General features: G+C 43.8%; 1 protein-coding gene across 1 annotated transcript in view; it reads left to right on the forward strand.

Annotated features, from left to right (window-relative positions):
- Nucleotides 1–4,456, forward strand: part of TEAD4 (TEA domain family member 4) — a 58,545-nt gene extending 54,089 nt beyond the window's left edge. Inside the window, exons 11-12 of the mRNA XM_010575405.1 lie at nucleotides 1,348–1,500; nucleotides 4,218–4,456. Coding sequence (XP_010573707.1) covers nucleotides 1,348–1,500; nucleotides 4,218–4,331 — 267 coding nt within the window. The 3' untranslated portion in view covers nucleotides 4,332–4,456. The remainder of the gene's footprint in view (nucleotides 1–1,347; nucleotides 1,501–4,217) is intronic.
- The last annotated feature ends 8,937 nt before the right edge of the window (nucleotides 4,457–13,393 follow it).

The following is a 13,393-nucleotide window of genomic DNA, read 5'->3' on the forward strand; positions in this document are numbered from 1 at the left end:
TTATTATTTCTGAGATACGCAGGTACAAGATTGCTCTAGCCTGCAACATGGCCTTGTCTCAGGACTTCATTGAAGACCCGGTAGTGTTTGCTATTGTTTCCTTAAATCTCAGTTTCTGAAGACATGTGAATATGTAAGACTCTCAGCTCTGGTGATTCTCTGGGGTTTTTTTGGGGAGTAAAAAAAGCTAGGAAACCTGGACCCTTGTTTTGTAGTCCAGAAAGGTGAAGACAAATAGGCAACACCTCACTCTCATCAGTGTTTTTAAACAGATCATGTATAGACTACAGCTATTAATTAATAGACTGTAATAATTTACAGGCTATAGTCTTATGGTTTTGTGGGCCTTTATTTAGTGCTTCTACACTTACATCTTGAGCAACACTGGAGCTGCATAATTATGCATGTATCCGACAACGAAGAAATTCTTTCTGATGCCACGTTCAGCTGCAAAGAGAGCTGCTCTGACCTGTTTCCTGCTGCTCTCTTTCTCAAGGAGCCTTTAGGTGCAGGAGGAGTGCCTGTGTGCAGAACACCAGTCGTTCTCCTGTCAGCAGTCAGTTCAAGTTATATCCTTCCCCAAGACCCATCTCCAGTCATATGATAGAAATGCCTGAAGTCCGGTTGTGTATTTGCATGATGGGATAGATAGGCCAAAGAAAGGTGTCGTGGTGCACATGAAAGGAAACAAAGCTCTTGGGGGTGAAAGGAGGTAACGGGCAATTAAGGGTATGCTGTGAAATGATAGAATCCAGCCTCAGCTTCTGTTCAAAGGCAGATGAAATATACAGCAGCTAAGATGTGAATGTGAACAAAAAAAATCCCTCTGTGTAACACTGGCCAGAGCCTCTCCTAAGGGGGAGCAGAGATACTATGTTCTTTCTCTCACTGGTACCAGAAGGCGTTTGTCCTTTCCAGCTGTGAAGTATCCTGAGCATACGATTACCATCATTACTAGGAGCTTCCTGGTCTTGCTAAAGCAGTAGTTTTAACTTGTTCAGTTTATTCACACCTAATATTTTTCCAGTAGAGTTGCAGACCGTAGTATAGCTGACAATTGGTCTGCTCCTCTTAGTTACCTTTCACAGCTCCTTGGCAGTTTGCTGCTCGTAAGCTGGAACACACTGTTCTAAAGTAAAAAGAAATCAAGCTGAAGAAATTAGAGGGCTCAAGGAGACTGCCCTTGGTGCGAAGTACTGTAGAAGAATGATTAATCAGCTCATTACTGTTAGAAAAATGACTTGAAAATGCCATTGTAATTTTTCTGTTCTGAATCCCTTTATGTGATTAATGCTACTAATGTGACAACATTAGCCCCATGTGCCCCTTTTGTGTTTTGCATTGCAGACAGAGTATGCACGCTATGAAAATGGACACTATTCCTATCGCATTCACCGTTCCCCTCTCTGCGAATACATGATAAACTTCATTCATAAACTCAAGCACCTTCCTGAGAAGTATATGATGAACAGTGTGCTGGAGAACTTTACTATCTTACAGGTGGGACTTTCAACTGTTTTCGTTGGAGCTTGGAAACATGTGAGCCCCATGCAGGAGTTCACTGTTGTGAGTCAAAGCAGATTTCCTTTTACAGCTCAGCATGTAATTGAACTTGGTATCTCTTGCGTGTATTGCACATCAAGACCATTTATGGAGCTCTAGAGATAGTAACTCATGCAGAGAAGCAGCAGAAGAATTTGAGAGACGTGAGTAAGAGAGAGAAAAAAAGAAAGATAAAGGGAGAACTCATGAGGCAGAGAGATAAAGGAAGGAGAAGGATGCAAAAGTCAGTGAAGGAAATGCTCATTCCACTATTGGACAAATGTTGAGGTCCATTCTGTGCCCTGGCCCTTTTTGCAAGGTAAAAAAAAAAAAAAACAAGAGCACTGTTAAGTGGCACTGTTAATTTTGTCATGGGAAGAGTTCTTCACTGGCCAGGTAGGAGGGAAAAAAAAAAAAGTTGTTTCCTCAGGACCATCCTGAACCTGGAAAGAATACAGAGGCACATAAAGGAAGGGGCATGTTGGGGGAAGCTCTATGACACCTTCATGAATCACTGCAGCCTCTAGGTAGGGCAGTACTACAAGGCTGCAGCAACTAGATTTGCATTAGTGTCTATGTCGTACCAGGAGCCTTTCCAGGCTCGGATGCAGCCGAAATTTGGGAAGAGGGCAAAGACAGCTTAAAAGGTGGATTTTCCTAATGGACTGAGTTCTGTGCTCGCCTCTACAAGATGCGTCACAGATCTTCGCCCAAAGAACCTGAGGTTGGGTAAGTAGAAGAGATGCTAGCAGCTGTATGAAAGAATGGAAATCAAGTGGTCTTCATTCCATTCTCTAGAGATCTTGTGGGACTTCAGGCAACTCATTTCACTGCTCTGTGGCTCAGGTACCTCAGCTGTAAAACACAAGGTTAATAGTATACCTCACAGGGCTTTAGGAGGCTTTACTCTTTCATGTTTGTACTGAGATCTTTAGCATCTGGAAGAAAAGAGGAGTATCAATGCTAAGAGGTTTTTTAGATGAGCAAAAGCATGAAGGAGGCAGGGACAGAGAGATGGAAGGCCTGTGTGCTGTAATTCATACTGAAGAACACTGTAACTACTTTCTGTATGTTTCATTCCTCGGTCAGGCCCACACTTGCTATAAATTTTATGAACAAAGTTGTCATATAGTTATACTTCCTCTGGGGCTTTATGTTTTGAGTAATCTCATGTCCTTCCCTTACCTCCTGTCACAGAGAGGCATGTCGCATGTGGGTACTGGCACAGCCTTTTATGTATTGCCTTGCAGTCCTGCTCCCTGAGCAGCAGACTGAGCATCTTCCACCCCTCACTCCCCACTGGGGAGCTGAAAAATGATCATGTTTAATGCAAGGGGTGCTGCTAGTCCTCAGTCCCCACTACCAACTTCTGAGGCAAGTCTGATTACATTTTTTCTAGACCCTTTCATGAGCTTAGATACCCCTAATCTCACAAGCATGATTTGTCTTGCTTTGCACGTTGCTCTGTATCTAGCCCTCCAGGATTTCACAGCCCATTTTCCAGAAAAGGCTCTGGTGCCTTGCCACACCTGGGTGTGTATAACTCACGATGGCCTGCAGAAGAAAGAAGGGTTAGTTCAGCTGTAAACCCAATCAAGAAGTAAGAAAAGAAAACAGAATAGACCGAAATCAGGCTGCTAAAATTAATAAGCAAGTTTGAAAACAGCTATTTTCTTTCTGTTTTCACAAGAACAGTTGGGCTTCGGTACAGTTCAAGCCTCCAGCTGGTATGTTTTTCTTCTGTAATTGAGCTGGTGCTACTGCTGATAAAAATGTATCTCCTCCAGCAGGAGAGAACGGCTTGAAGCTTTAGCTATGGCACAAACTCAGATGACAAGAATGTGCAAAGTTCTGCAGTGACAGAGAGAGGGAAGGAGCTAGGAGCTCTGGGTGCAACATTTCGCTTGTCCCTGCCGTGTAGTGTAGGCAGTGCACGCTTCCGAAACTAGGACAACACTGTTCATCACCATGCTTGGTGACACTGAGTCATATTGCAGAGAAGCTAAGGTTCCTGAAGGCCCATAGAAAAAGAAATGGAAAAAAAGGAGCTTCTGTAAGAATGCATGGGTGTAGCAGCCATCCTTCTCCCGACATCTACAGTGTATGGAATGGGAAGCGTAATGGAGTCAAACCTATAAGTCTCCTGTAAAATGAGTTATACTCTATAATCCTCATGGTCTGTGTCTACCACTGACAAGCAGGAGCAGATGGAGGGAAAGAACTGTTCACGGCTGTGATATATCAACAGATACGTAAGCAGGAGTGGATGTACCACAGGTGGCCTGTCTATACCCAACAAACAGAGCAAAAACAGATTTTCTGTGAAACACCTTCTCTCTGCTGAAATCTGCAACACCAGGGGGTGAGGAATAGAGGACCTAGTGGACCTGCTTCCACTTACGTGATCACTGCTTGGTTACAGCTTTCTTTTCTTCACAGTGGACTCTGCGCACCTCCCTGCCTCTTCACTGCATTGTAGTCCCAATGCTGTGAAAGTGTTTTGCTTGGGTGTGTGGGCACATAGACTGAGGGTTGCAGTGGCTGAGCTGTGTATCGTTCCTGTATTTCTCTGTTCTTTGCCTATTACGGACTTTTTGCCCTATGTTAAATGTGTTGGAATATGTAAGCAGAGGAACAGCAGTTGCCATCTCAGCTTCTTCTCCTTTTCTGTCTAGGTTGTGACAAACAGGGACACACAGGAGACCTTGCTGTGCATAGCATATGTTTTTGAGGTGTCAACTAGTGACCATGGTGCCCAGCATCACATCTACCGGCTGGTGAAGGACTAGAGACTCTCTGCCCTGAGTCGTCCATGGGATGCATGTCTAAGAAAAAAGCCTGTGCTTGAACAACCCCTGCCCCTCATACCAAACTGAAAAATAAACTGCAGATATTATGTATTTTCAGAAAAGCACCTCTGAGCTGTTTTGTGATTGACAGGGTCAAATAAGTTTGCATCTCCAGGTTTGTGCGAATGGGAAAAAGACTTGGAGTCAAAGAAGCAGGCAAATAACTGCTTAAGCGTTTCACCACAAACAGCATCCTCTGGAATGTATTTCCCACAGAGCACACACAGGGTGTTCTCATACACAAAAAAGGAGTGGTATGCACCTGAGCGTACAGGTGGGTCAATGGCAGCAGCTTCCATAAGTTTGACCACATATGAACAGGTTGAAAATGTTCATGCTACATCTGGTCTGAGTGTGTGCACTCATATACATTCATTTGTAGGTCAACACATGCACAGACATACTTACCGTACATTTATATGGATGTCAGTTAAGACATATGTGGGCATATGCAGGTGTATAGAGATTGCACATACAACCTACGTATCTGCCTGTCCAGCTGTACACCTTAGCAGATGTGCAGTCACAGGTTCCTTCAGCCTTCCTTCTGTTAGAGGCTGGGTACTGTTTCCCTCTTCTGTGCATGATAGTGAGAGACCAACCTTTCTTTTACCCATTAAATGAAGTTACGCTTAGGAAATTGGGTATAATTATTGCTGCTTTTGCTTCTGTTCTCCCTGCACAGTTAGCACTGCTCAGGGAGCTAGACTTTGCTCTTTTCTTGCACACCAGCAAAATAATTGTTTACCAAGATCAAATTATTCCACCCATTAGTTGCAGACACTGAGGAGCACAAGTATTGCAAAGAATGCCATCTAGATGAGAAAGAATAGTGAAAAGAGGTTAGCTTTCCATGTTTCTAAGGCAATCAGTCTCTCTGCTTTGCTTGTAAACTGAGGTTGTTTACTCAAGAGTCACTGAGAGGCAATAATCTTGGTTCCCACAGTGCTGCTGATGTGGGGAAAGATCCAGCCATTCTTGTTACTCTGAGGGAAGAGGTGGGTTGCGTCATGCTCTGGCAGCCACCGAATGGGGAATTTATTGGGTGACCAGGCACAGTCCCATGGCACAGATTTGGATATATGGTGTTACATCTCCTCTTTCCACAGTGCCTCAGAACACCTTAGGAAACACCTCACCTATTTCAGATGTTTCCATCCTTGTGTTTTTGGCACAGAGAAAAGAACTTGTGGGTACTTGAGGAATCTGAGATACTGTCAGAAATCAAGGGTTTATTAGAATGGCACAAGGTAAGAGCTTCAGCCACACACAGATGAAATGACTTCTTTCAAGAATTTATGAACTTGTTGGTGCTCCCTTCTACAGCTTTCAGTCTGCTGGTTAAAGGGCTCTGTGGATTCCATGAAGATACCGTACAACTCTTCCCACAGCGTACGTAGAGGCCTGTGAGACGTACATATCTCCTCCAGCTTCCTAACCATCTTCCTGTCCTTTAAAATGTTTCGTTTCTGTATTTGAAGTTGTAAGTTGTACTCATTTACAAGGTACTCCAGGAGTCTTCTCACAGACTGATGATTTTGTTTCCTGCACATTTAAATCTCAACTCCCTTTGAAGTTTAAATCTTCCACTCCTACAGAATGTTCTTCCCATGTTTTATGGACTCAGATTAATCCTTTGAGTACTTGAAGGTCTAAGCCTCCACTGGGCTTTTTCACAAGTATGGTTGAATATTCCCCATCCTCTCACTGAAATTCATGAAAAATGCTCAGCCAGTCACCTGCCAGTGTACCATCAGCATCACTTCTACTTGGTATATTACATTGGGGGTGGGAGGAGGGGGGTGGGAGAGGGAAGAAGGGATGAAAGATTCACTTACTGGAACAGTAATTTATTTTTAAAACATAATCTGGTATCATAGTCAGTTTTATCTCCTCCAAACTCTTCATTATGCTCAGAGAAAGTACCAGCATCTTTCACATCAACTCTCAGCTTTCACTTCTCAGGCTCCTTAGCTTTTCCCCACAAGATGCTTTGGGCAATCTGCTTCTTTAGATGCTTGTTTGAACAATCATAATTTTTCACTATCTCTTCTTGGTTGTATTCAGGAGTTTCCTTGTGTGTTATGGTGGCTGTGCTTTCTCTTACCCTGCTTTAAACAAGTTCTGGTAAACACTGAACTTAGCTAGATAATGGTAGCTTCAACCACTCTGTGTAATACTTCTGAGGAGGAATCTGCTAATGCCTTGGAATCATCATGGTTTTATTTTGAAGCTGGTATTGAGAGCAATTGTTCTTTGCTAGCTCATAAGTGTAGAGAAACATGCAGGTTTTTTCCTCAATGACTTAAATCTTAAGTATTTCTCTGGCTCGTTGCTGGCTGATAGTATAGAGTTTCTTTCTCTGAACTGTTTTCCAAAACCTGTGTAAAACTTATTCAAGCCTATAATGCTGCCTCTAGGTTTGTAACAGTTTATGACCTTAGGACTCAATACAATCTTTTTTGACTTTGTATTGCAGCTGGGTCAGTTGATTCCTCACAAGGAATTAATATTCAAGAAGCAGTAAAGAATGAACTATTAAAATCTAACTTACAAATCAAGTGAGTTAAGTTTACTACAGTAAAATTTTGATATGGGACCCCCTAAAAATTTTTGTCTGGAGCATGAGTTCACATTGGTGTGGCTGTCAGCACTTGGATGAAAAGCAAACAACTAAAAAGACCTTTAACAAAGATGACAGATGACTGTGTTAACTGAGGGGAAGGTGTGTACTGAAAAAGATGAGTATAGACCCATTCTCTTAACATCATCAGTGGTCTGGAGGAGAGAGAAACCAGCAGGGTAAATTAATCTGCAGATAGCACTAAAGGAGATTTTTGCAAGATGAGTATGTATAGAGAAGTTGAACGACTTGAACATCATTGAAACACTAGGCTTGAACTGGGAGAATAAATACTAAGAATGATTTGAAATATCATTTAAGATGCCCTTAAAATAAAAAGATAAAGATGGCAAGTGAAAGGTAAATTATGGGAAAGATAATCAGTGCCTGAGAGGTACATGATCCAAAACTGGACAGCCTGTTGGAACTAATGGTCAAAGGACAGATGTGTAAATACAAAACTTCAGTGACAGAGACGAACATGAGTCAGACAGAAGTCTTGTGGTGCTACCCACTCAATGAAATGGAGACATACACTGGAGGATGAAGATTTTTGATATCCGTGGAAGAGGTGATGCCAGGCCCTAAAAAGGGTGCTTTATTTGGCCTAGCACGTGAGGAATCCTGAGGATTTCCATTTCAACAGAGATTTCAAACAGAAGACCAGAATAGAGGCTACTTGTAAAGCCCTACTGAATATGCTTCATATGCAGGTACAATTTTAAAATAGAATATAGAATAGAATAGAACAGAACAGAATAGTTCCAGTTGGAAGGGACTACAGTGATCATCTAGTCCAACTGCCTGAGCGCTTCAGGGCTGAACAAAAGTTAAAGCATGTTGTTAAGGGCATTGTCCAAATGCCTCTTAAACACCGACAGGCAGGGGGCATTGACCACCTCTCTAGGAAGCCTGTTCCAGGGTTTGACCACCCTCTCAGTCAAGAAATGTCTCCTAATGTCAAGTCTGAACCTCCCTGACGCAGCTTTGAACCATTCCCACGCGTCCTCTCACTGGATCCCAGGGAGAAGAGCTCAGCACCTCCCTCTCCACGTCCCCCCCTCACGAAGCTGTAGAGAGCCATGAGGTCACCCCTCTGCCTCCTTTTCTCCAAACCAGACAAGCACAAAGTCCTCAGCCTCTCCTCACAGGACATGCCTTCCAGCCCCATCACCAGCTTGGTTGCCCTCCTCTGGACGCATTCAAGGACCTTCACATCCTTCTGACATGGTGGGGCCCAGAACTGCGCACAGTACTCCAGGTGGGGCCGCACCAACGCTGAATACAGCAGGATAATCCCCTCTTTTGACCGGCTGGTCAGGCTGTGTGGGATCCCCCCAGGATGGGGTTTGCCCTCTCGGCTGCCAGGGCACGCACTGCTGGCTCACATTGAGCCTGCTGCCGACCAGCCCTCCAGACCCCTTTCTGCAGGGCCGCTCCCCAATCCGGCATTTGTTCTCGTTAAATTTCAGCCCATTGGTGACTGCCCAATGCTTTAATCTATCCAGATCCCTCTGCAAGGCCTCTTGTCCCTCCAGAGAGTCAACAGCACCTCCCAGTTTGGTATCACCAGCAAACTTGCTAATTCAACTCCTGCATCCAGAGCACTGATAAAAATATTGAACAGAACTGGCCCTGAGGAACGTTACTGGTGACTGACCACCAGCCAGATGTAGCCCCATTCACTACAACCCTTTGAGCCCTGTCCAGCTACTTCTTCACCCAGCACACTATGAGCCTACTCATCTCTCAGTATCAAAAGTCTTACTAAAATACAGAAAAACTACATCCACCACCTTCCCTTCACCCATTAGGTGGGTCACTTTATCATAGAAGGATATTAAATTAGTTAGAGAGGACTTTCCCTTTGTGAACCCATGTTGACTGTTCCTGACAATTGCATTGCTCTTTAAATGCCTTTCAATAGCACCCAGTATGATCTTCTCCATAATTTTTCCAGGTTCTGAGGTTAGACTAACAGGTCTATAGTTTCCTGAGTCTTCCCTCACGCCCTTCTTTTAGATTGGAATAACATTGGCTAGCTTCCAGTCAGTGGGGACCTCCAATTTTGGTGCTCCAGTAAGCACAAGCTGTACCAGGACTAGCCTTTCAGCACATAGCCCTGCACTGCTGGAGTCCCAGTGGGCCTGGACAATCAATTTGATGTGGAAGGGGGACTAATTGACTTACTTCCTCATTAAGCTATTGCACGCCAGTTGATCTAACTGTCCAAGTGCAGGTTTCTATTTGCATGTAGGAGGTCCCTCACAAGGATGAGTCTTCACCAGACATTACTGTGGAGCAGCTGACATGATACTGCCTCTGCCACGCATGCTGCACTTTGCTGCTCGTGGTCTGCGTCTAGGTCATAACCTGTGCTTTAAAGGAAAGGATGTGGGTAAGGAGGACAGCAAAGTTGATGCCATGAAGTCAGAGCTGGAGAAAGATGGTTTGGTTCTTGTTATGGGAAAAGGGCTCCATTTATTTTTTATATATAATTAAGTATTTTCCTGCCAATCTTGCAGACCCTGCAATCTCAGAGGCTGCTTTTAAGGACTGTGTAGGGCTAGTGCTGTTAACCTCTGTGCAGGAGCCAAAAGTGGCTAGTAAAAGACAGAAGCCCTTTTTGCACGTATTAAGCAAAATCTACACTTTCTTCCTGTGCACAAAGTTCCTGCTGTAGCTACTCTCTCCAAGACAAAATATGCCTTCAAGAATTGACTTCCAAACAGCAACACAGAACACAGATGCCAATGGCTTTCCATAAGCTCTGTATGGCTGGGAACCAGCATCAGTCAAGCTTGGAGAAAGATGAACCTAAACACCTAGAAAACAGAGCATGTCGATATGCCTGCTGTTCTGTGCTACGCATGAAAAATCCATGCAAGCTTTTGCCCATCGGGTGTCATTGCTAGCCACAGCAAGCTGACCAAACCACCCGGGACCGAATTAACTACTCTGCAAACCAGCCAGCCCCCACAGTCAGCTATATAGGTATGAACGGCATCAAGTGGCTACAGTCCATTACTGATGCATGCACCTGCCTATTTCAGCCCTATGCAATTTCCTTCCTGATCTCTGAACCATGTGCAGAGCAGAAAACAAATCAAATAAAACCTCACTAATGAGAAAAAAGACTGACTCTTTGGAAAAGTTTTTTTGGCCAACCCAGACAACGAATATGTTTTGAAATGGAAGCCTGTACAGGGAAAGCACAGTGTTTAGTCCCCAGCAATGGAAAATTGCTTGTGACTTGTGTTAGTACTCTTCTGCAAACATAAGTGTCCTAGTTTTGGCTGGGATAGAGTTAATTTTCTTTCTAGTAGCTGGTATAGTACTATGGTTTGGATTTATGAGGTTTTGGTTATGAGAAGAATGTTGATAACACACTGATGTTTTCAGTTGTTGCTAAGTAGTGTTTATACTAAGCCAAGGATTTTTCAGCTTCTGATGCCCAGCCAGCAAGAAGGCTGGAGGGGCACAAGAAGTTGGGAGGGGACACAGCCAGGGCACCTGACCCAAACTGGCCAAAGGGGTATTCCATACCATGGGATGTCATGCCCAGTACGTAAACTGGGGGGAGTGGGGGCCCAGGGATGGCAGATCACTGCTCGGGAACTAACTGGGCATCAGTCAGTGAGTGGTGAGCAATTGCATTGTGCATTACTTGTTTTGTATATTCCAATCCTTTGTTATTATTATTGTCATTTTATTACTGTTATTACTATCATTATTAGTTTCTTCCTTTCTGTCCTGTTAAACTGTTCTTATTTCAACCCATGAGTTTTACTTTTTTTCCACCCCAATTCTCTCTCCCATCCCACTGGGTGAGGGGGAAACAAGTGAGCAGCTGTGTGGTTCTTACTTGCTGGCTGGGGTTAAACCACGACAATGAGCCTGGTGCCTTGCATGCATCCACTGCAGGTTTACACCGGTACAGCAAACCCTGTGGAGTAGTCCTAAAGGAGATGAGCCCTAGAAGTCTACTTAGTCCATCAGCTAATCATGAATAAAACCACATTAGCACATTAAGATGTTATCAAAGCAATGAATACAAGCCAACAGGCTGAAGAACAGATGAAATCTTAGGACAGTTGATTTAGGGACACTCATGCAGGTCTTTTTTTCACTCAGTAGCAATGAAAGCCTCTTCTCTGGCATTGTTCCTCTCTACTCTTGCTCTTGGAGTTCACAGCTCCTTGGTTTCAATAACCAGGGTCAGCAAGAGACATCTACCTCCTTTCAAACTCAGTGGAGAAACCAACAGAAAACTCACGTCTGGGAGAGCTCACTTCTATGGAGGCTACCAGGTGAAGAAGATTTAATAAAGCTGTGAGTCAAAAGGAGTACTGGAAATTTTGATCTGGACAAAAAGGCTTCTGTCCCCTTGCAGACTGGGTGATATCCATGCAAAAATACTGGAAAGAGCGAAAGGACTGTAGATCTCTGTCCCCAAGGCTTCCTTTCTTGGAATTTCACCAGCAGAAACCAGACAGTACATCAGAACTAAGAGCCAGCTGCAATTTTGCTGAAAATAAAGGAAAGAAAACACCAAAAAGCAGCATATGTTAAAAAAAAAAAGCTAGCCTAGTTTTAAGAGTAAAGGCTAAATTGAACTCTAAAACAACCAACAATAAATGAGGATATCAGAGTGTCTTACAAGTGTAATTTCTCTTGGGGCAGAAATGCTAGAAATATTAACCTTAGCCTATGAGGACTTGCTGTAAAATCAAAGGACAAAACAGCAAAAGCTGATTCCCCTGATCACTTTACAGCGACAACACTGAGGCATTAGAAGTGACAAAACTGGGATCTAAATATCCATGCTTTCTTTATAAGAAAGCAGCTCAAGTTTTCATTGAACTGTGGCTCCTTTCTTTTCTAACCCACACGCTTCAGTTTATCAGCCCTCAATTGTGCAGCTACATCTGCTTGTGGAATCATGTCAAACTCGATTACTGAAATGATTCCACTTAAAGATAGTCTTCTGAGATAAGACAAAACAGACCATGGGTCTGAGCAACACAGAACTAGGTAGGACAGGAGCCCTTCCTTCATCTTCACTTCAAAGCCAAAAGAAACACTTCAGGTAAAACAAGTTCATTTGAATTCATTCATTTATCTGTGATGAGGGGGTGGGAACTTCTTAAGCTGACATTGCCAACAAAGAAAACATGTAGGTAGGCCTAGAGGCAGAGGTAGGGACTGAATTTAAATCTCTTTCTTCTTCAATATCTAGACCCAAGGATCATTATTTCCTTGAGTATTACATACATGCTTTAGCCTTTGGTGCAATGGTTTCCCAGTGACTTTTTCTTCCCCATTATCCAGCTCATTTTTCCTTGGTTCTTTGACATCTTGGACCAGATGAAGGAGTTGAAAAACTTGAGTGGTGACAGCAAAGAATAAGAAATTATTCAGACAGGCGAGAACACCCCAAAACTTGCTCTAAAGCTGTAGCAGAGGCAGAGATAACATGTGCTGAGCCTCCAAGAAGCTGCCAGGGATTCATGCTGCTTCACCAATCCTGCAAGCACAGTCTACATCAAAACCAAGCAGCAAGGCAGCAGCCAACTGGCATGCTTGTAACGGAACAGCAAGAGCAGGGCTACTCTACAAGGGAAGGCTAGCCAGAAGCTTAGGTTGACCACAGCTCTGCCAGTAACCTCACAGACTGGGGTATGGCCCCATAGCATCTAAACAGGTGAGCAGAGCAAGGGTTGCAAAAGGTTCCACTGACAGTCCAGCCACTGTCAGACAAAGGCCATGTAATGAGCCAGAGCTGAAGTCAGTCCAGGACTAGACACAGACAGACCTACAACATAGTTCAGACAACAGCTGGAGTGCCCAGCCCTGAACATAGATAAAGCTCCTGGGCTAATGAGCGGTGGGTGCACAGATGGAAACCCCAGGTAAAGCTAGTCAGAGCACCTGAGGCCTATTAGTGCATTCAAGGCCCCAAAAGCAGCTTCTCCTCCCATCACGGTGTGTCCCACACCTTGCAAAGGTCTGCTTCTTTGGGCAATCCTCCTCTTGGACACCAGATCCAGATCTACTACACTGGTGGCCATGTTTTGCCTGCATTTGGGTAAATTAACATGTTGATTCAGCAACTAGTCAAGGCTCCAGATCTGTGATCCATACCATTTTGGGCCTCTTAAATGAGCCACAAAGTACTGGTGCTTATTTCTGAGGAAAATAAGCAGTGCATCATTAAAGAAAAGCACCCCACTCACCTCCTTCAGATAGGCAATATAGCAATAATAATGGGAAGAACCTGAAATAGCAAAGCTAGAGAGTCTAGATAAATGATCACTTTCAGCCAGAAAGAGAAGCACCGACTTACTTTCATTTTCAATCTCCCTAATTTCTCTACAGT

The sequence above is a fragment of the Haliaeetus leucocephalus genome, unplaced genomic scaffold (genome assembly GCF_000737465.1).
Source record: "Haliaeetus leucocephalus isolate CR32 unplaced genomic scaffold, Haliaeetus_leucocephalus-4.0 Scaffold473, whole genome shotgun sequence".
Taxonomy (NCBI): Eukaryota; Metazoa; Chordata; class Aves; order Accipitriformes; family Accipitridae; genus Haliaeetus; species Haliaeetus leucocephalus.